This window comes from Cryptomeria japonica, chromosome 8 (genome assembly GCF_030272615.1).
Source record: "Cryptomeria japonica chromosome 8, Sugi_1.0, whole genome shotgun sequence".
Lineage (NCBI taxonomy): Eukaryota > Viridiplantae > Streptophyta > Pinopsida > Cupressales > Cupressaceae > Cryptomeria > Cryptomeria japonica.
In genome coordinates this window covers 345,610,518-345,633,578 of record NC_081412.1, presented here as the reverse complement: position 1 = coordinate 345,633,578, position 23,061 = coordinate 345,610,518, and the positions used below count along the sequence as shown (strand labels likewise).

Here is a 23,061-nt window from a genome sequence, read left to right as displayed (position 1 = left end):
GTTCTAAATTTGAACTCACGCGCATGGGAAATTGCCTTGCATGGCATAGTAATTAAGGAAAGTATGATGCGCCATAAATACAATTACTAATTTGATGCCTCTTGGGAATTCTATATAAGTTGGGAAAAACATTTCATTTTTTACGTGCAAGATTCAGGAAAGAAAGAGTAAAGAAGTGAAAAGTTTTTTTATACTTACTCTCTCTTTCATCATTTCAAAGTATTCCCAAGATGGCGGAACCTAGCAGGACAGCTACTATCTCCAGGTAGGCAATGATCAAAGCAGAGATGAAGGGTTTCCTTCCCCATTCTCGGTTGAATTCAAGATGGGAAGAGATCAATGATACCAACTTCGGCACGTTCAACTGGGCTGCATTCAAGATAAGAATGTTCGGAACTGCAGGACACAATCCATCTCCGACAGCTGTCAAAATTGTGAGAAGTCGAATAGTTGCAGCAGCTGGCTTTCCTCCCACCATTCAATGCCCAGATCTAGTCTTGGAATGTGCAGCACATTACAATCTGGAGCAGAAGACAATCTCAACGCCAGATGGCAAGTTACTGGCAACATTGACTCCAGAAGCAATTGGCGAAGCCTTCGGAATCCCTTCACATTACTCCATGACGTACAGGACCAGCAGCGGAGCTCAAGCAGTCTATGAAGCAGGCCCCGCCAGATGTGCTGATTTGATCAACAAGCAATGATTGCTGAAGCCTAGAGTACACGTTTCCAAGATGCCCAAAACTCTCACAATCTTCGAGTTCAAGCAGGAATATGTGGACATGATAAAGATGCTGAGCAGAGTAATGGGATGCTCAAACTCGGTGAACTTCGAGCCTTGGATGTTCTTCTACATTGGCGAGATCATGAATTCTAATACACTGATCGACTGGGCTAGATTGATCAGCCACTACTTGCACGAACAATTGAAGAACCTGCAGGAGAAAAGGTCTTAGTCCTTTTTCATGAGTTCCTACATATTCTATATGCTGGCACGAAGGGGTGGATTTGATGGGCTGCCAGCAAGAGGAATCATGGGCTACAGGCCAGCTCAGCTAAAGGTGCATGAATGTTATCCTCAGCTACATCTCCACAATGTGAATTCTTACAAATTGGCGAATGACACCTTCACCATGTACCTAACACGACTTATGCAAAATAAGTTGCACATGAGGTTGTCTCCGCAAGCAAGTGCTTTGGTCCAGAAGTATGGTGCCACATTCCTGCAGTTCCCCAAGTTCACCTACATCAGGATGCAAGGCTTCTCCTTCCAGTCTTACAAATTGCCTAGATATCCGTCAGATAAGCTTTATTGCTCGAGCTCATGAGACAATTGACTGCCTACGATCAACTGCAGAAGAAGAAGAAGAAGCAATCTATTGAATTTCGAATTGTCTTGGGGAATTTCATGGAGATATGCCCAGGATTGGAGGCCGCTGAAAGTGCGGTGAGCAAATTGGCGTTCTACTGCCTACCATTTTACACTTCCAGGGCCCAATATGATCCTTACAGCCAGATTAGGAAGGTTGCCGATGTCAAATTCATACATAGATTTCACTTGGAGGATTACTGGGCAGGAGCCGAGGATGACCTTGAGGTCTGGAGAAGAATGCACTCCAGACTGCCCCTCGACACTATCAGAATAAGTGAGATTCATCAGGTACCAGACCAGGTGAAGGAAGGCTCAGATTAGATGCAACCCGAATTCGAAAGGATAAAGGATCAACCTATCCTGTTGCCAGATTGGTCGGAGCCGGAGGTAGATGATTTGAACACTTTGGCCAAACCAGTGCTAAAATTCACTAAGCACTGGATTGACAGGTAGACAAGAAAGTTGGTGGAAAACCATGTCCATCTGACATACCAGCTGATGGGAAATCTGGATTCTCACAGCGAGGCAACTGAAGGCTCTTCACAGGGTCAGGCAGGAAGAGAGACCCGGGTGGATAAAGGAAAAAGTGCCCCAAAGAGGCCAAGGGTAACAAAGACAAAGGATATCCAACAGGAAATCCCGCGCGAGGTTCAGCAGGAAGCCCAGCAGGAGGAGCATCCACAAAAGAGAACGAGGACAGGAAGGGAACATTCACCAGTCATCTTCGCAAGCATACAAGAAGTAGAAATGTTCCCACATCCGGCAGGCCCATTTCCAGGGAATGTTCCAGCACCTGATATACTTAGCATCAATGCTTCACAGGGCCATCATCAGCCAAGAAGTCAGAGACAAGAAGTTTCCCCACACCTGGAAGAGGTTCGCCAGGATAATTTCATAGAGACTATCTTTGGAGAAAGGGAAGAGGAATCTCAAGAACGGGAGCATGCAGAGGATTACAACCATTCCATCCCCGCACCAGATTGGTTGGTAGGCAGATTGGGAAGTGAAGCGGGAAGGGAGCCCAATCCTGCTCAGGAATTAGAAGAATTATTGAAGAGGATGGATCAGCCACCAAAAAGAAAAGCCCCTCGGAAGTTTTCCAAGGTAGTCCGGGAAGAATCTGGAGCCCGGACCTTGCACATTGCTAAACCTGCGGTGGATAAGGTTAGGAGTGAGATTAGGCAGGAAGATTACGTCATCAGACAGGTGGATCTTGGCCATGCTTCCACCGGTCAAGTAATGGGAGATTTCGACGATTCTTCCTTTGCCATGAAGGAGAAATTGCTTAAGTCAAAAGCAAAATGTAAGCGGCTGAAGGAGGAAAACGGACTTCTATGCGAGTATGTCAGGAGTTTCAAGAAACCCCTCAGGGAAGCAGGTCCTTCATCCACTCCCCCTCCCTTCCTTCCCAAGGAAGTAATTGATGATGCAGAACTTACAAAGGCAATGGTACAGAATTCCCGAGAATGGGTAGAAGATGTTTATGCTGAGGCAAGGAAATTTGTAGAAGATCTAGCTCAGCTCCATTCGAGATTCGTGGCCCTCCTGAGTAGGTTGGAAATGGCGGAAGGACTATGGGAAGATGTTGATGTCTACCAAGATTTAACCATTTCCCAACTCAGGGCTCTGATGAGGACCCCAAGGCAAACACTGGTAGGCGGGAAAGTAATCCAGGAGAATGAAGCCTATGACTTTCCTCGAAGGTTCTACGCCATCTGTTCAGGGAAGAACACCCTTGATAAATTCAGCATTGATTCCGTCACCTTGAAGGAATCTATCAGAGGGATACAGGAAGAAATCCTCAGTGCCATGGAAGCTTTATTTTCAAGGAAACTCAGCGACGGGGGAATAACAGTGAATTCTTTGAAATCCCAGTTGCATGATTTCTTCTTCGTCGGTTCGTTTCCCAAGGAACATTTTGCAAATGTTTCTTCATTCTCCGATATGATGAAGAAAACACAGGAAGCAATGGCGGATTGGGAAAGTTTCTTTTCTAGAAGTGAAGAGGAGATTGCCTTGATGGAATTCAACATCGAGAATGTGCCAAGTGTCTCCATCGGAGAATTGGAGGCCGTCGTCGGTAGGTTCATTGCATAAGCCATTAATGAGAGAGATAATGGTCGTCCGTTTTTGGACGAAAGTCTTTTGACTGAACAATAATGGCATATTTATGGCTGAAGGGAACATTGACTAGGCGCGGGACTGGTCAACGCATGCCACCACGGGCTAAGGGAATCGTCTTGCATGTCATCCCCTCATAATGGTTTTATGACGGATTCTTCTTGCATGTCGTCGTCGCTTGGAGGGTGATGGGCATTTATGACGACGTCAGTTATATTCCAGGCATGATCATCATCATGGGCGCTATTTTAGGCCCTTTTAAAAATTTATTGTAAGTGGGCATAATGGGTTATTTAATGCAAATTCCCACCTCGTTGCACCTTGAGTGGGGAATCTTTAGGGCGAACCCTAATTAGGGTTTTGCATGTAATCTGGACTTTGAGGCCTATATAAGGGGGTGACCCCCCCCCCCCCTCATTTGTAATCAGGAGAGACTATCGTCAGAGATTGTTGCTAAGAGTTTTTGAAGCAAACACTTAATACATTGTTCAATTGTTGGTGTGTTCTTGTGTTGTTTTGGAACTCGCATGGTCTCGTTCTCTTCATAGATTAGATTTGTTTTCATGCAATTAGATGAACTGGATTTGATAGGATTGCTTGTTGCCAAACTCGCGCTCATACTTTTGGTGTGCAGCTGATTGTTGCATACCTTGCAAAGTTAGTCTAAGCCTCATTATATGTGTGTGTTCAAATTCGATTGTTAGAAGAGATTGTTCTATCTGATGGTTTCTTTTGACGATTTGAAAATCCTTAGCACTCCCCCTGAAGATTGCACCGCCTTCGTGTAAGTTGTGCTTTGCTGGCGAAGCAAAGCGCGGTTGGATTTTGCACAAGTTTGTCCCGTCTCCTTGTTCCTAGGATTGGATTACCTTTAGTTTAGTTTCCCTCTACCCTATCCCTATTTACTTTCTGCATATTTCAAAGTCCAAAAATCTAAAACTTAGAGCTTCATTGCAAATCATCCGCATCAATAAATTCTTGAGCTTGAATAAATTTCTTCGACATACGTAAGGCCCCCTTGGATTACCAGCAATCACATCAGCCGAGTCACATCCGCAGCTTAAAAGGAACCTTGGAGTCGGTTGTCTGATTCTCCTACTATATCAGCATGCAATCGTACTTTGATCGAGAGAGAGTGAAGTGATCGTTGGGCAACTTTATTCTGTGTTGGACGCCGTCATAAAAAACACGTCAACACACCTTACACTAATTGGAGACCTTGATCGTTTTGTCCTTTTGTCCATCTCGCTTGCCTTGTTAGCCTCCGCCTTGTCCTTTTCTTGACCAAGTTGACTATTTGACTGTAGACACTAGCACACCGCAGAGATGTCCATGTGTCGCGCTAGCGTCCCGCGAATCTGACAATCTGAAGGTGGTCGTTTGAGTGTTACACTTGCGCTTGGAAGATGCCTATAACACATCTCTGCGACCACCAACGTCCGTTTTCGTCCCAACATGTTTACTTGCTTCTCTAAACTCTCTCCTTGGAATTCTATTGGATTTACGCTTGTTCATTGTCTCCTTTTGAAGCTCTCCAGCTATGTCCTTGGCTCTCACATATTGCTACCATTGTAATGCTTTGAGGAAGACATGCTTATTCTTCTTCTTCATCCGAGCTTCTCGCTTTGGGTGTGAAAGGGGAGTCTTCTTCTTGCTCTATCTTTCGTTATCTCCATAGCATATTGATCAAGATTTTGTTGTTGTTTCTTTCATCCATTATTTCATCTATCTTTTCATCTATCTATCTTGGTTGTTCGTGAAGGTAGAAACACCAAAGCGAGGGTCTGACTATGGCAAGCCTCTAAAACACAGCCACAACATTTTCATCCTCGTTCGCCTTGTGTGCAAGTTGCCGAGTAGATTTGGGGAGCTAGCTGGAGACTTCAAGTGTGGACCGGCTATTAGGACATACTTCCTCTTCCTTCTTTCCTTTTGGTTACTTAATAGATAGTCGTATTTTCTTTCCGTATTATTATTTTCTCTAGTTTATGTCATTTGGGCACATTATTGTCATAGTCCGTTCTCTGTACGGAATCCATGACTTTCTCCGTATAGGATGCCAGCATGTCACACAGTTGTCTTAGACCCGCGCGTGCATCCTCAAACAGAGTGTCACTAGCTCACATCAGAGAACCTCTGTGACATGTTTAGTGTCATCTAAGGGGTACCTAAAAATTCTACACTCTACACCGCATCCCAAGTGGAGAGGTTTGATTAGTGAGTCCCTAATAGGTGGTCACCTACCTGTCGAAGCGGTTTACTTTTCTCCTCTACACCTTTCATTCCTCAACAACCCAAAAATCCATTGCTAGTCATTGTACAAAGTTGTAAGTTTGATTTGTGTTCAAATATCTTGTTCTCGTTAATCCTATATATCTACAATGCCAAAGCTCCATGCTACCAACTGAAATCGAACCAAATGTTAGATAGATGCCAGCAAGATCAAAGATGGGACATTAGTGAGGTTAAATAGAATGACCAAAAATTGGTAGTGCCCTTGATGAGTTGGGAAGGTGGTCTTAAGAATATCCTCTTCAAGCAAGCAAATCTCGTGATTGTTGGAAATATTGTTGTCATTAATGTCAAAGGATTATTGCAATGTTGCAGCTATCAAAGGAGAATCAATAAAAGGATGAAGCAGCAATAAGAATAATTGTTGCTGCTGTTTATTATTTTTTTTAAAGTTCTACTATTGACCTTTTTGGCTAGCTGACCTCCATTTATATTGGCGCCCAAGACAAAATTATATCTATGCTGGCCGACTTGCATAGAAAACTAAAATCAAATTAAATAAATTCATCGTCAAAAGGGTATTGGTGTTTCTTGTGGATTGGTGCCTACAAAGATTGTACGAAGTTTCTAATATAAAAGGAATATTTTGTTGTGGTTTTCTCCCGCAAGGGTGTTTCCACGTAAATCGTGTGTTCTTCTTTTGCATCTACTTCCTTGATCTTGCATTTGTGGTTGATTAAGTACTGAAGTATTGCTTATGTGATTAATTAAGTTTTGAGAAGTAAAAGTTTGTTATTATACTAATTCACCCCCCATCTCAATATAATGGTGTGCTCTTCAATTGGTATTAGAGTGGGTTCCTTTGGAAATAGCCTATTCGCTTGGAGGTAGATCTATAAGAGCACTAATGGTTGGTCAAGGACACAGAATCTCATCAAACAAAGCACCACTCTTTGATGGAGCAAATTATGCCTTTTGGAGCATAACGATGGAAACCTACTTGAATGCCCTAGGATATGATGTTTGGCACCCCTGTCTACTTCCCCAATAGATCAGGCCAAAAGAAAGAAAGTGAGAACAATGTGAAAGCCAAGCATGCGATTTTGTGTGGATTATCCGAATCCGAGTTCGTGAAGGTTATGCATCGCAAATCAGCAAAGGGCGTGTGGAATAAGTTGAAGAACATCTATGAAGAAGATGTTAAAGTGAAGAAGGCAAAGCTTCAAAAACAATTTGAAAGCCTTACGATGAAATAAGAGAACATAGCCTCTTATTTGCTTCGTGTTGATGAGACTGTGAGCACAATTGGAGGACTTGGTGAAGAAGTTGATGAAGCTGTAATTGTTCAAAAGGTACTAAGGTCTTTTCCCTTGAGATTTGATTTCAAAGTTTTGGCAATTGAAGAAATGAAAGATCTAGATACATTGACAAAGGATGAGGTACATGGGAAATGCCTATTAAATGAAGATTGAAGACAAACCATCAAAAGAAGAGGCAACCTTAAAAGCATCAAGGTGAAGAACAAGGTATGTGAACCAAGTGAGAGGTCATGCAATGAAATGAGTGAAGAAGAAGCTCACTTCATGAGAAAACAGAAGAAAGGATCTGGAAATTATCAAGGTAAGTTACCATTCAAATGCTTTAATTGTGGTAAAATATGACATTTTGCTTCTAAACGTTCACAAGATAAGAATGAAAGTAGCGATGATGAAGAATGACCACTACATTAAAAAAATAAAAAAAACCTTGTTTGTTCAAAAAGCTCTACACGCACAAAACAAAGGAGATAGATGGTACGTTGATAGTGGTTGTTCAAGGCACATGACAAGTGACACAAGTAAATTTTCTACTCTCGAACAAACAATGAAGCGACAGTGAAATTCGGAGACAACACTAAGAGATATATAAAAGGAACAAGGACTCTTAGTCTGGACAATGGAAAAATAAAAAATGAGAATGTCCTATATGTTAAAAGTTGAAGCAAATGCATATAGAACATCTAATAATCTCTACATCCTCAGTGAAATCAAAAGCCAAAAATGTTTCATGGGACAAGAACATGAGAGTTGGTTATGGCACAGGAGAATGGGGCACCTAAACTTTGACAATCTTGTCAAGATCAACCGTAAGGAAGCCGTGAGAGACATGCCAAGGATCTCAAAGCCCACAAACATCACTTGTAAGCAATGTCAACTTGGGAAGTAGACTAGAGTGAATTTTAAACTAAAGGAACGCTTTGCATCAAAATCGTTGGAGCTTATACATACGGAATCTATGTGGTCCAACTAGAACAAGATGCATGCAAGGAGAAAGGCTTTTTATGTTATTAATTGATGATTACTCTAGAATGACTTGGGTTACATTTTTCAAAGAAAAATCTAAACATTCAAAGCCTTGGTGGAGAATGAATCAGGTTTGAAAATCAAATGTCTTAGATCACATAGAAGAGGAAAATTCACCTCCAATGAATTCGAAAAAAACTGTGAAAAGCATGGGAAAAGAAGACAATTTTCAGCTGCAAGAACTCCACAACAAAATGGAGTTGTGGAAAAAAAAAACAGAACAGTCCAAGAAATGGCTAGAGCTATGCTAAATGAGTCAAGTTGTCTGATAGTTTTTGGAGAGATACGGTTCACATGGCAGTCTACATTTTGAATCGTGCACAAATCAAAATAAACGATAGCAAAATGCCATATGAGCTATGGGAAGGGAGACCTGCAACAGCAAGTTGCCGCACACACGCCATTTATCGGTAGGGAGTAATCAACCTAAGGTGAAACTAGACAAGCCACTAGGTATGGAACTAACCTTGATTTACCCAGCTTAGTTGCTTTCTTGCCCAAGAGATAGAGATGGAGGGCAGATTCATAGCGAATAGGGCAAAGTATTTCAAAGTATTTGGAAACACGTGTTATATAAGGATAGATGAAGGAGATTTAGGAAAGTTTGATTCTATAACTGATGAAGAAACATTTCTTGGGTACTACACAATAAGTAAAGCGCCCAAATGCGATAAAAAGAGATGACAGAAGGTTTTTGAAAGTGCAAATGTGAAAGTTGATGAAGGAAGACACTATGAAAAAGAAGTTCAAGAAGATGTTCCTTAAAATGAGGAAGTGTGCAAAGAAAAAGAAACAGAGGAAATTGAGAAAGAGACAGTTGAGCAAGAGAACCCAAAGACACCATCAAGAGCACCACCTAAGACTCCATCCAAAGTTGTCCAAAAGAATCATCTAAAAGACTTGATCTTTGGGGAGAAAGATGTAGAGATTCAGACAAAAGAAGATTTACTAGCACATCAAAACATTCAAGTTTGTGCTTGCTCTCTAGAATAGAACCAAAGGGCTTTACAAAAGCAAGTGAAGACAAGCATTGGATAAAGCCAAAGGCTATAAAATAGGAATTGGATCAAATCAAGAAGAGTGAAACTTGGGAACTTGTCTCAAGACCTAAGGACAAGAATGCCATTGGCACTGAATAGGCTTTCAGAAAAAAAAAGAATGAGGATGGCCAAGTCATAAGGAACAAAACAAGGATTGTATGCAAAGGATATGCTCAAGGTGAAGGAATTGATTTCAAACGTTTGCTCTTGTTGCTCATAAGGAAGCTATAAGGATGGTTTTAGCCCTTGCCAAGCTTAAGAACTTCAATGTCTACTAGATGGATGTGAAATCAGCCTTCTTGAATAGAAACCTGGAGGAAGACATGTACATTGAACAACCAAAAGGGTTTTTTTTGTTAGCGAATGAGGACTATGTTTGCAAACTAAAGAAGGCACTTTATGGACTAAAACAAGCCTCGAGGGATTGGTACTCAAGGCTAGACAAGTACCTTCAAGAGCAAGGCTTCAAAAGGGGAATTGAGGATAGCAATCTTTATATCAGAAATGAAGCAGATAAATTTTTTGATTGTTGTGATCATTGCGGTTGATATAATTTTTGGAGGTAGCAATGACAAGATGTGCCAAGAATTTGCCACATATATGCATAAGGAGTTCAAAATGTCAATGCTTGGTGAGTTGTCCTTCTTCCTTGGGTTGCAAATTTCCCAATTAGATAAGGGAATATTTATATCACAAACCAAGTATATTAAGGAGATGTTGAAGAAATTCATAATGGTACAATCCAATGAGCACTCCCATGATTATCTGATGCAAATTAAGTAAAGATGATAAATCTCCTGAGGCCAATCAAACTCTATACAGGTCCATGATTGGAAGTTTATTATATGTGACAACTACAAGGCCCGATCTTATGCTCGCAATTAGTTTGGCGGCACGGTTTCAGGGAGCACCAAAGGAAACTCGTGTACAAGAAGTCAAAAGAATATTCAAATATCTAAAGCGCACCATGGAGTTTGGGTTGTGGTATCCAAGAGGTGAAGACTTCACGCTTACAGCATATACAGATGCAAATTGGGCTAGCAGTATTGCTGACAAAAAAGCACAAGTGGAGCAACAATCTTCCTTGGTAACAGTCTTGTATCTTGGTTGAGTAAGAAATAGGTTTCATTTTCTTTAATTGTAACAAAGACAGAATGCATTGTAGTAGCAGCTTGTTGCACGCAAAGTCTTTGAATGAAATAGACATTGAAGGATATTAAGGTTGAGTATGAGCATCCTATCTCTATATTTTGTGACAATACGAGTGCAGTAAATATTTCAAAGAATCTGGTCATGCACTCCAAGACAAAGCATATTCCAATCAAATACCATTTCTTAAGAGAGCAGGTGGTTGATCAGCAAGTGAAATTGGAGTACATTGCTACAAAGGAACAAATTGCATACATCTTCACAAAGCCTCTTCCAAAAAAGACTTTTGAGTATCTAAGGGAGAAATTAATCGTGATATCACTCTCATCCATTTACTAAGTTCTTCAAGGGAAGCATGTGTTCAGAGGTTGCTATTCATTGTCTTATCTTTTAACCCCAGAAAGTCTTTGTCATTGATGTCAAAGGGGGAGGAGTAGAGTAAGGGGGAGCATTCACTCAGGAGGAGAAAAATGTTTCTGTTGCATTCTAAGATTATTTCTTTGCAAGTTTTCATCAGTGACAAAGAGGGAGATTGTTGAAAATCTTGTTGTCATTGATGTCAAAGGATTATTGCCATATTGCTGCTATCAATGGAGAATCAATGCACTATGGAAAATGAAGCAAAATTAAGGATAATTGTTGCTGCTGTTTTTTTTTCCGAGTTCAATTGTTGATCTTTTTGGCTAGCCAATCTCTATTTATATTGGTGACCAAGACAATTATATCTATGCTGGCCGACTTGCATAGAAAACTAAAATTAAACTAAATAAATTCATCTTTGCTAAGTGCCAACCTCATGCTTAAGTGCCCTATTTGGTGTATTTATATGAAAATAAATAGTGGTCTGTTTGGGCGAACCTTGTTGAGTTGAGCACGCATTTTTGGAGGCAAATGAAAACTAAATAAAACATTTAACTATGCCAGTTGGCCGACCTGTTGTAGAGAGATGTATCCATTGGTGAAAAGGTGCATATTGGAAGGTATAAATAAAAGACCCTTGAGGGTTATTCTTATCAAGCAATTCATTGAATATTCTTCCTATTAAAAGCAGATTTTAAGAAGACCTTACAGCAGATCTAAGGAGAAGATATGAGCAGTTATGATTGAGTTGCAGACCTATGAGCAGATTATTTCAGATCTTATGAGCAGATGGTTTCAGACCTTATGAACAGAAATTGTTGAATAGTATGAGCAGAGCTTGAAGGTGAATTATTGCAAACTTTAAGGGCGAATTATTGCAAACATATGAGCAGAGATTCTTGAAGATCATAAGCAGATTTAAGAAGCAAATTTTGAGCAGATTCGTGGAGGATCAGATCTGATTCAGGAAGAAGATCAAACACTTATCACTTTATCCTCTTGGAGGTTGGTGCCTCGTCTTCAAAGAGATTGGTGTCTCTTGCTGAGTTGGTGCTCAGTTGTGGGGATTGATGTCTCTAGTGGGTTGGTGCCTACAATGATTGCCTACAAAGATTGTAAGAAGTTTCGAATATAAAAGCAATATTTTGCCGTGGTTTTCTCTCACAAGGGTTTCCAAGTAAATTGTGTATTCTTCTTGTGTTCTTAATTGCAACACGCGATTTATAAACAGCTTTATAAAAAATCTTTTATATCTTTCCTTGTATTGTTGGTGGACCTCTCTCTCCCACACCTTGTTGCTAGCAATAGCATCTCAGAAACACCACTCTCACATCAAATAAACATTGTTCATGCCACTCACAAGCTTCCTTCTTTTTGGATGTATTCCTACAAAACACCTCTCTTAAAGATTTACTTCAAATTGCTATGGTTTAGACTTTTTCTGATTCACCCTTGCACCGAACTGCTCCTTTTCTGCACTAAACCAGCCAAACCATGCTTTTTCTTCTTAGGCAAATGAGACTTTTATTTGTGTGCATGTAAGGTGCTCAATTTGCATCTTGTTTTCCAATACACCTTACACAGAGGCATTAAATAGAAGATATTTTAATACAAGTACCACGCCTGAATTTTTTAGAACTTCCATGATAGAAGTGTGTTACTTCACACAGTGAATTAGATTTCTAACAACCCTACTTCTCACACAACAAATTTTTGACTCCTTTCTCTCGTAGTCTCTAGGCTTTTTCAATTTAATACCAAATGTAGATTTGAACAAGCCAGTATCAGAATCATTGCTATTCAAACATCATAGGACAATACACATTGCATTGACTAGTTTTCTGTCCTAGAAAATAGGAAACGCAATCCACTTGATCCCACTTATTCCTCAATCAAACTTATTCTAGTACATATAAAATTAATCCCCAATCACCAAAAACTATAATAGTTTTAAATAGTATTGTTTAATACTCTCTTACTAACCCCTTATTAACATTAACTTACCTCTATTATTTTACTGAGATGTAACATTCCTAACAACATCCTCATTCATATGCACTTGGATGAAAGGATAGTTTTTCATCTTCATAGATCAAAACATATCCATCATGTCTTTTGCTTTTGCTCCCAAATTTGTTGATAAGGTATCTGACCACCATGGATTGCTGTAGATTGTTTCATGGCAAACCCATCCATATGAAAGGAGAGTTCACTACAATGTGTATAACACACACACACATTGTAACAGGATAATCAAATGTCGCTGAATCAGATGTGTCACAAAATCAACAAATTTAGCACTCAGTTGAAGACAAGCATGCAAAGTTGTCAATCAAGCACCAAAACTTGCACTAATTTTCATTAGGTCACAATCTGATGCATCTTGAATAAAATTCATAATTTCCACACAACATGCAAGTTTTTATCGATCATTGAAGTCCTATTCAAATGAGCTTCAAAAATTTCAAGCACTTCCCCCAGACAATGCAGTAAATTATACCATTGACCTTCTTTGTTTCGTTCGTCTTCCTAATGCCTGTCATATTGCACATCAATGAAACAAAGTGATGAAATCAAACGACAAGTTCAAAACTTGTTCTTCAAAGCTTTCATCAAACCAAGTATGTTACCTTTCTCTAATTATTCGTTTGATCAAGAATGGTGGAACTTGCCATCTCTGCATTGATTGTCTAGCATTGAACAAGATTACAATAAAAAATTGTTAACCACTCCCTCAGCTTTATGGCCTACTATTACAGCTTCAAGGTGCAAAATTTTTCTCCAGGACTGATCTAAAGAGTATTTATCAACAGGTTGAAGTTCAGTTAGAGAGCATGTGGAAGTAAACATTTCAAGACCAAAATGAGCCTTTTTGAGTGGCGATTAATGCGCTTTGGTCTCACAAATGGTCCTACCACTTTCATGCAATTGATAGACAAAAACAAAACATCCATAGATATACAAAGAAAGGTATGCCAGAGAGAAAGGTGGATGGAATCCCTTGAGGATTCCCACGATACAAATATACTCAATACAAGGATAAGAATACCATGTGAATGTGATGTATTTTGGCTGGGAAAAGGCCACTGATAAATAAACCTATAATTAATTACATGAAGAATGAATGACCACTCAATAGCCTACACACTGACATACAGGGTTTATAGCAAGGAAAGTCAAAAGATAATATTTCAGACATGGCATGAAAGCACTTGGTTACATGAAGTGTCCTTGATCTAGCACCATCACTTGTCACTCAGTAAGTCATCAAAAACAACAAAAACATTTAACGACACTCTTAACATTTGTCGTCGCCTCAAGCCCATCAAGATTTTTAATGACACATTAATCATACAGCACTACCCTGTCATGCTTGCCAGAATGCCTGTCACCATAGAATTTATCCATAATAACCAAATGACTGTGCCATGTGGCACCACAAACATGCCACATCACTTTTCAACTCATGAACAAGTAGCTTCCTGGTCCTGCATGTTCCAACAAGATCATACCTTCTCAACAAATAAACTTCCAAGTAAGTGTTAAGAACAATTACCAATCAATGATGAAAGGTGCACAGAAACAGGATGAAACCCACAACCACCATCTTGGAGAGGAAACAACCCAACCAAGTGAAGTATGCCGTGTTCCTATTACAATAATGTCAGATAAACCTCTTATGGAAGTATCAACCAAGATCCACCAATCATGCAAAGTGCATAGCAAAATGGGGTGACCGATTGCTCCATAAAGCACAACCTCTTGCAATTAACATATGGTCTTACGCATGAATAATTTCTCCACTACAGTGCACAAGGCCATGTCACCAATGTGACCAGCACCCTTAAACCTTCAACAAGTTTGGGGCCTTGAATAAAAGAAATTTCCAATAAAGGAAAAATGAACCACCAATGATTTTTAGAAGTGAATCTGAATAGATAGTCAGAACTTGGAAATTTCACCTCTAATCAGTAGCATTTCTATGAACAAAAAAAGAGACAAGAATGATAAGAAGTTAGAACTATGCTATCCACATTTGATTACTACAGCAATATCATTGTTTTTTTTCTAAGACCATATAAAATATGCAAAATACAAGCACAACAACTCACTTTTTTACACTCTCCTTTGCCTGAACAAAGCGAAGATGCACTTTGATGAACTTTTTAATTTTCGATCCAAGCCTGCAAGTTGAAAATTCATCAAATGGATACATATACTATGGTAAACTAATGTACAACTAAATTAACTAAGATACACCACAACGATATTTTTAGCAATAAATCTTCTTTAAAAAGATTCATACCAGGTCACAATTTAAAAAACTCAAAACAATTTGAGTACAAGAAAAAATTTAAGCGCTAAAGCCTAAAGCTGATGTACTACAAGGATAATTCACATAGTATTTAAATAAAACATTGTCTACCATAAGTTTTGATGTGTCACAAAGTAATCAAATCTAAGTTTCTTAGCTATTTACTGAAATTCACATAGAAAGCTCTTCTAGGGTTTTTTTGCATGTGTTGTTTCAAATATCAATAGCTTTTGCCTTATGGAGCATCAAATTCATATTAAGGTAGTTCTAGATCCTGCTTTCTATAGAATCTATGATGTCAAAAGATTGGGACCATCAGATTCCTCAAGGTTTCTTCTATCAAGAGACTTTATGAGGAGGAATGACCATGGCGAACAAGGGTTTGGCATTGTTAGCCTTGTTTAGACACCACAAAATTTAAAATTTTTTGTCAAATCCATAAACATTGTCAGGTGTTAAATCTTTTGTTGAGTCAATTCTAACTATGAAATAATGATGCCATGTGTTATATTCTCGTTGTTTCTCTCATCCATCCTTACAATGCCACAATTCATAAGTTTTTTGTTGAAAGGCTTCCCCATTTGAAGAAGAGTCATCCTTTTTTTTAGTCAATTATGAAAAAAAATTAAATTTAAAAATTCTTCAAAGATGGTGTTACCCTCCTCATTTTTCTGAGGCATTTTTGTTCTCACATTATTTAAAATAATGAGTGTTTATTTAGTCTGGGTGTGTGTAATTCTCGGTTTTAGTCTTTTTAATTTTGTCTTGAGCTGAACTTTCAGTTGAACCTTTTCAAAAGTTCAAGGTTCAAGTTCAAGCGGAGCATGTTGTATCACGGCTTTGTTCTAGTTAAAAAGTTAGCAGTCTTAGTGTCAATTGTCATTGAACTTGAACTATTGAACCTTTTCAAAGTTCAAGGTTCAAGTTCAAAGTTGAGAAAGTCGAGTCTTGTCTAAGTCATGGACCAGCTAGGACTCGAACCTAGGACCTTCCATCGCTGCTGGAGTGCTCTACCACTGAGCTACTGGCCCCTCTTGGACCAATCCATCGCCGGTCCGGGTGTGGCTGTCTTTGTAACACGTAAGCCGCAGCCTTGTGGTGTCTTTGTCTTGGTTTGTCCTTGTTATGTTCTTTTGAACTTGAACTTTTGAACTACTTCTCGGAGGGTTCAAAGTTCAAAGTTCAAGGATCGATTAACTTTCGACATAAAAGTGGCGTACATGAAAATGACGAAGCATCAGCATGGAGGGAATATTCTGGATTTAAAAGCTGAACTTCGAGGGAATGCGTAGTGATAAAGATGTTTGGCAACAACGGATTTTACACGTAGCCATTCCAAATGAACCTGTCATCCAGCAATTCACGGAGGCATTCACGGAGTGGAAGAAGGATCAAATTGGTCGCCCATTGCCATGAATTGGATAACTATTCCCATGTTTTCTTTCCTTTCTGCTGTTTTTAGTCAAAAAACGGTTTTATAAGTTAGTTTCAAAAACAAACTGTTTAACTTACCCTTGGGCAAAGCGATGTAACTCTGTGGTTATCAAGTGGTTAGGGTAGAAGTTTAGCTATATATTTTTGGAAAAAGACTTCAAAAAGGTCCGAGAAATTTTGTAAAGATTGACAGACTTTGTTTTAGATACTTGTGGATTGTCAATGAAGGCATTTTATCAGTGAATAAAATTAGACATTTTCAGCAACTTTCAAATCTGTGTATTTGAATGCAGAAAAGAAGATCTTTGTTGGGATAAATCTGTTTGTGTTGAATCTATTGCTTCTTTGATTATCCACTTTCATACGTCTGTAAATGAATGTAATAAGTAATTTTGTTGTTAATATTGTGTGGATTTGATTCCCCTTGTCCTGAGAGACACGAGAGAGACTCAATCAGAGTCCATGATTTTATCGTTTCTTTAATTATAGTTTCTGAAGTAAAGTTATTTTTTATGGTAAATCTGTTGGTTTACATAGAGTGTTTATCTTCCTGGCATTCATGTGGTGTTGGCTGATGAATGTGAAAAGCCTTTTTTCGCTTTCTGGTTAAAAGTGAAGTTAATATTTGTGTGTGTTTAAAAATTCATTGAACATCATATGGGAAGTTGCACCCTTATGCAGAGGGTAAACAATTCATTGAATTACCCAACTGTTGGTTCTATTTGTCTTTCACAAAACTAAGGGCATACATGAGTCATTTATCATAAAATTATGAAAGGCTAAATCTGTTAACCAATAGATGGTATAAAATCCTTTTGCAGGCGAATTCCTGGTGGCATTTTGACCAGCATATCAAGTTTTCAAATAGACCCACCACTTGGTCTCTACGATATTAAAGCTTTAATTTTTGCCAGCCAAATTACGGAAATGATTAAATTAAAGGTTTCATTTAGTCCAGATGGAATTATATTTATGGACTTTCGGCGTGGAGGTATAGCAATTACCATGGTAAATTTTCATTGAAAACTATGGTGATTTCTCTCTATCAGTGGGTCTGTGAAATATAGGAAAAAGTTTTAATTCTTTGCTGATAACTTTTCGTGCATGTAATAAATTGAGAAATATTTATTAAGGTCTTCACTCCCTATAAGTACGTAGTGTACATTAAGAAAGTTTCAAGATTATTTATGGTTAAATGTGAACAATGCATGTGTTAAGAAGAAAGGAAACAAGAAAGCGTTGAAAATAAAGAAAGATGGGTAAATACATAAAAAGCTAAGGAATTATAAAAAATTCACAACTCATGACAAGTTGATACAGAGAGCTTGTGAGTTGTGACAAGTTGATATAGATATGGTTGTGAGTAGTAAAAAGTTGATGAAATGAAGTTGAGTAGTAAGAAGTTAATTTATAACCTCCAACTTGCATATTGAAAAGGTGGTTTAATCTCACAACTTAAAAAGGTGAAAGTTAGAAATTGGGGTTCAACTATGCATTTTTGCCCTAATTTCTAACCTCTAACCTCATATTTTTTCTAACTACTTGCAATGTGTAGGCATGGACATGGAAATGCAACTGCCCTAGCAAACATGAATACAATGTAAATATTATTAACAGAATACTTCAAAAAGAATGGCTCCATGATTGCAATGATATACACACAATGGAATTGTTGAAAAGGGTTTTAGAAACTTTCAAGCAAACGCAAAGGCAAATGTAAAGCTATGGTTCATGTCCTCTACTAGCATTTTCCAACCTACACCAAGATGGGAGCATGAAATATTCATTAACATCACCTCAAGAGTTTGAATCTGCAAGCCACTAGCAATGACATGTAGGGTTTGACGAAAATTCTTCAAAAGATGTCATCTCATGGAGTGTAACGATTGCAAAATATGAACAAAATAGATTTATTGAAATGGCTTTAGCAGCTTTCAAGGGCATGTGAACATTTTCACATAATACCTCAAAAGCATTCTCTCCCTGTGCATGACTATTCTCTCCTTGCACGTGAACATTTTCCCTTCCCTGCACATGCTATGCTTGCTATTTATGCACAAAATAGAATTGTTGAATAGGCTTTAGAAACCTTCAAGTGCGAGAAAATCCATAATTCCACAACCTATGCCATGTCCTCCTCATGCACAACTTGCATGGAAAATATAAAAGCATAAACAATGGTGCATGAATTGTTGAACAATATGCCTCAGAGAAATGACATATCAGAGAAGGCCACGACTATAGAATATGGACAAAATGGATTTGATGAAAAGGCTTTAGAAACTTCGAAGTAAATGCAATTGGCAGTTGTAAAACCAAATTCCACAGCCTTTGCTAGCATCCCCTGCACCTGTGTTAAAATGGGAGACTTGCAACAAGGTATGGACATCCATCAAAGCATAAAGGATAGAGGACTTTGGTCAAATGAAGTTGTCACAAATTCCCTGGTATACATGTACGCAAGATGTGGAAGCATAGACAAGATATGTGAACTGTTTAACATAATGCATCAAAGAGAGGTGGTTTCATGGTGTCGACAGAACATACATGCAAAATGCATAAGAATTAATGTGGAAAATTACTTTCAACAAGCAAAGATTAGATACTAAATTTTGAATTTTATATGCATTATGATTTCATTTATAGTGCATGTTGTCATTTTATGACACCCTTGGTCCATCAGTGAGAACCAATTAGAGATATGTTCTATGGACTAGTGCTGCCTTAATTGATCAAAGAGAAAACAATGGAATCATGAACTATGAAGTATTGTCTTGCCGAAACTCCAGAACTCCCAAGTTCCTAAGTCTTCTCTTCCTCTACCTCGGAACTCCAGAACCCCCAAGTTCCCAAGTTCCTAAGTCTTCTCTTCCTCAACCCCGGAACTCCGAAACCCTCGGGTTCCCAAGTTCCTAAGTCCTCAACCCCGGAACTCCGGAACCCCCATGTTCCCAAGTTCCTAAGTCCTCAACCCCGGAACTTGGGAACCTAAGTCCTCAACCCCCAGGTTCCCAAGTTCCTAAGTCCTCAACCCCGGAACCCCCAGGTTCCCAAATTCCTAAGTCCTCAACCCCGGAACCCCCAGGTTCCCAGGTTCCTAAGTCTTCTCTTCCTCAACCCTGGAACTCCGGAACCCCTAGGTTCCCAAGTTCCTAAGTCCCAACCCCGAACCTCCGGAACCCCTAAAATTCCCAAGTTCCTAAGTCTTCTCTTCCTCAACCCCGAAACCCCAAGGTTCCCAAGTTCCTAAGTCCTCAACCCAGAACTCTAGAACCCCCAGGTTCCCAAGTTCCTAAGTCTTCTCTTCCTCAACCTTGGAACTCCAGAACCCCCAAGTTCCCAAGTTCCTAAGTCCTCAACCCCGGAACTCCGGAACCCCCTGGTTCCCAAGTTCCTATGTCTTATCTTCCTCAACCCTGGAACTCCAGAACCCCCAGGTTCCCAAGTTCTTAAGTCCTCAACCCCGGAACTCCGGAAACCCGAAATCTCGAAATCCCAAACCTAAGTCTTCCCAACTTTGGTAACCTGTGTTTCCGAAGTCTTCCAAACTTCATTCCATGCAACACTTCCAGATGGCATGATCAACACTTAAGGCTCTTAATGCTCCAACAATTCTTGCGACTTGTACACCTTTTGTGGAGCTACAGGGGTGCGTTTAATGATTTTTGTAGGATTTCCATCAAGAGAAGTACAGGACCATGCTTATTTGTGGTTACTTATGTCATGCATGTATGCTCTGACTTTGGAATGTCAGTCAATCCACCTTCTAGATGTACCTTTCTTCTTGGGATTGCATTTTCAGAGTATGGCTAGATTGCTTGCATGTACACAATGTCAGGTGCATGCACTTCCCTAGATTCCCTCACTGACATTTCCCTGCACACACAAGGGTCAAGGCTTCTCTCCCTTGACCAATGGTCTCTCCTATGCGACCAATTTTCTATATAAGGCTGTTATGCCTCATTGTAAAGGGTTCTTTCCCTGCTGGCTTGAGCTATTCTATGCTCTTTCACTTCTCTTAAAGACTTGTATTTATCTTGCATTTCTGCAACTGTAAGTTTGGCCATTGGCCTTGTAATGAATTGAAATCATCATTGTTGCCTTACTTCAACTTATGTATGTTGTGTACGTGTTCTTACCTTCATTGTAAGTGTATGTATATGTCTTTCTTTCACATATATGTTGTGTTAACCTGCTTTTGGGTGTGACTTGTGGGAAACCTTCTCCCCTCTTGACATTCAGCAAGTTCTAACCTCCATATGTGTGTTGAGGTCATTCATGCAATTGAAGTTTGTGCATTTCCTGGGTATTTCAGTTGATTCTTTGTGCCATTTCGGGTGGAGAGAGAAACGTCTCTTATCTTGGTGCATCACCTCCTTTCATTTTAAACATTTCTCTCTTCCCTTTTACTCTACAAGTTGTTAGGATAAGTTAATAAGTAAGATTTGGAGTGTTGAGTTGGTTCAACACCTGCAATTGGATTGAGAAGGAAGTCAGCCTTCTCCGAAGATTCAACCCCTTGCGCAAGGTCCCACACTTCGAGGTTGTTTCCATGTTTCACAAGGTTGTTGAATTGATAGCTCAGCAAGGGTGCAAGCTTTTGTGATAGCAGTTTTTGGCACGCCCGGTGGAACAGACTTTCGATTTACATGCTAAGGATTCAATGTTGTTCTTAGTGTCTCATCCTTTAGAGGCAGTCATCTTTCAAGCACTTAGTGACTCTTCTCACAAGTCCAGTCTCTTGTTCATGACTTGTTGCTGATTTTATGCCCAGAATTCATACAAGGGCGTCTTCTAGAGGTAGCTTTCAATTTGTAGAACTCTCATCTTTAGGTTCTAGAAGGCGGAGAGGTAGACCTTCATTGTCACCAGTCAGGGGTGTCAAGGTCGTAAACACTCCATCTCCCAGGTCTCGTTCTACCCCTCCATTTACAAGACCATTACTGTCTAGGGCTCCCACCACTCATATCAATAGACCATTGTTTCACATGGCCGAAAATCAGGTTTTTGTTACCTTCAATGGGGGGAGTCCTCTTATTTTGACCCAATGGAATGATATACCAATGGCTTCGTTGAAGAGTATACCATACTTCACTGGTGAAACAGCTACTACCCCCATTGACCATATTCAAGACATTGAGAACATCTGCTCTGTCCATAATGTCACTCAGGATGATGTTGTTGTTAGACTCTTAGCCACATCTTTGAAAGGAAAAGCTTTGCAGTGGTATAGAGGGTTGCCGTCTAGCTCCATTCACAATTGGGATGAATTAGGGGAGAAGTTGTGCAACCATTTCGAAGACAAAAGTGATCACCTATCACTTGTGGAGTAGTTGACTACAATTAAGAGGGCACCTCATGAGTTCATGGGAGATTCCAATTTCAGATTCGAAAAGACATGGAATAGAATCCTTGCTCTAGTGAAGCCATCTCCAAATCATGCCTTCTTGTATTATTTGAGAGCTCTCAATAGCGATATAGTTGTCATGATACAGTCAATGGGTGGAACCTCTCTACCAAATGCGGCCTCTAATGCCTCTCTTCCTAGAAGCTCCTACTCAACAACCCACCTTGGCTCCTATCCCCAAGACGCCCGTAGGTCAACCATCCACATCCTCTACATCCTCTAATGAGCTCCATGAAGTCAAGACTCTTGCAAAACTTTGGCAATGAGTTGGTAACACTAAAGAGGCAACAAACTAAGCATAGCAGACCTTATCAAGCACAAAATCAGAACTATCAGCAGAATAGGCCACCCTTTCAAGGGAAAAACCAATGGAGCAACGCCAGGCCTTTGAATAGTGTGAACCCCATAGCTGCAAGTAACTCAAAAGCAATAGTTCCAATGCAAAACAACCTCGCCCAAGAGCAAGATTGGTGTCAACCATGCAATTAGCCACACAACCAAGGTGCATGCCAAAATGGAGAGTTTGTCCAAGCCTTAGTAGTGCAAAATGAGCCAACCACCTCTGGCCAGCAATATGACCCAAATCAGCCTAGTGTTGGCTCTCAGGCTTACTTGCAAGGAGATTCTACCTTTGTCAATTGGCAGGAGGCAGAATCCTATGGTATGAACCAAACAAATGGTGAGTCTATGCTACAATATACAAGGTCAAAGAAGAGAGCCATGGAAGCTGCCACACCTTCAACATCATCCCAAGCTCCAACGCCCAATGTAGTTGTCCAGGATACAAGCCAAAATACCATGCAAGGGAGCAAGAGGCAAGGAGGAGTCCCAAGTCGTCCAAAGAGCAAAGGTAGACCTTGTAGCCTCAAAGGGGCCTCTAAAATCAGCTGGTGTTCCTTTCAATATAGTAGATTAGATGAAGAAGGCCAACTTCAATGTCACTATGTGGGAGGCCCTTTCCATCCCATCTCATAAGGATTTTGCTCAAGGAGGCATTGAAGGACATCAACCAATCAAGTGATGAGGCAGCAGTTAGCAAAAAGGCGGTTTCCACCAGTTTGGTACAACCCAAGGAGGAAGAATATTCAAGCAAGATTAGCAAGCCTCCACCCTTCTATCTCTCCTTAATCATAGGAGATAACTTAGTTCACAACTGCATGATAGATTCGACAGCTAGTAGCTCAGTCGTGCCTAAGAAGGTAGCTGATCTTCTTGGCATAGAATATGAGCCTGTGACTAAGGGGGTGGTCCAATTGGATGGCACTTCTATTAAGACAGTAGGGGTTGTT

General features: G+C 39.8%; 1 protein-coding gene and 1 non-coding gene across 5 annotated transcripts in view; both read right to left on the bottom strand.

Annotated features, from left to right (window-relative positions):
• Positions 1-23,061, bottom strand: part of LOC131045343 (zinc finger CCCH domain-containing protein 13) — a 194,320-nt gene that overhangs the window by 17,990 nt on the left and 153,269 nt on the right. For all 4 annotated transcript variants that reach the window (XM_057978925.2, XM_057978926.2, XM_057978923.2 and 1 more), the window contains one exon: positions 14,729-14,800. In XM_057978925.2, the coding sequence (XP_057834908.1) occupies positions 14,729-14,800 (72 nt within the window). The remainder of the gene's footprint in view (positions 1-14,728; positions 14,801-23,061) is intronic.
• On the bottom strand, positions 15,892-15,962 carry TRNAA-AGC (transfer RNA alanine (anticodon AGC)). Its single transcript has one exon. It is a non-coding gene; the product is annotated as a tRNA-Ala (tRNA).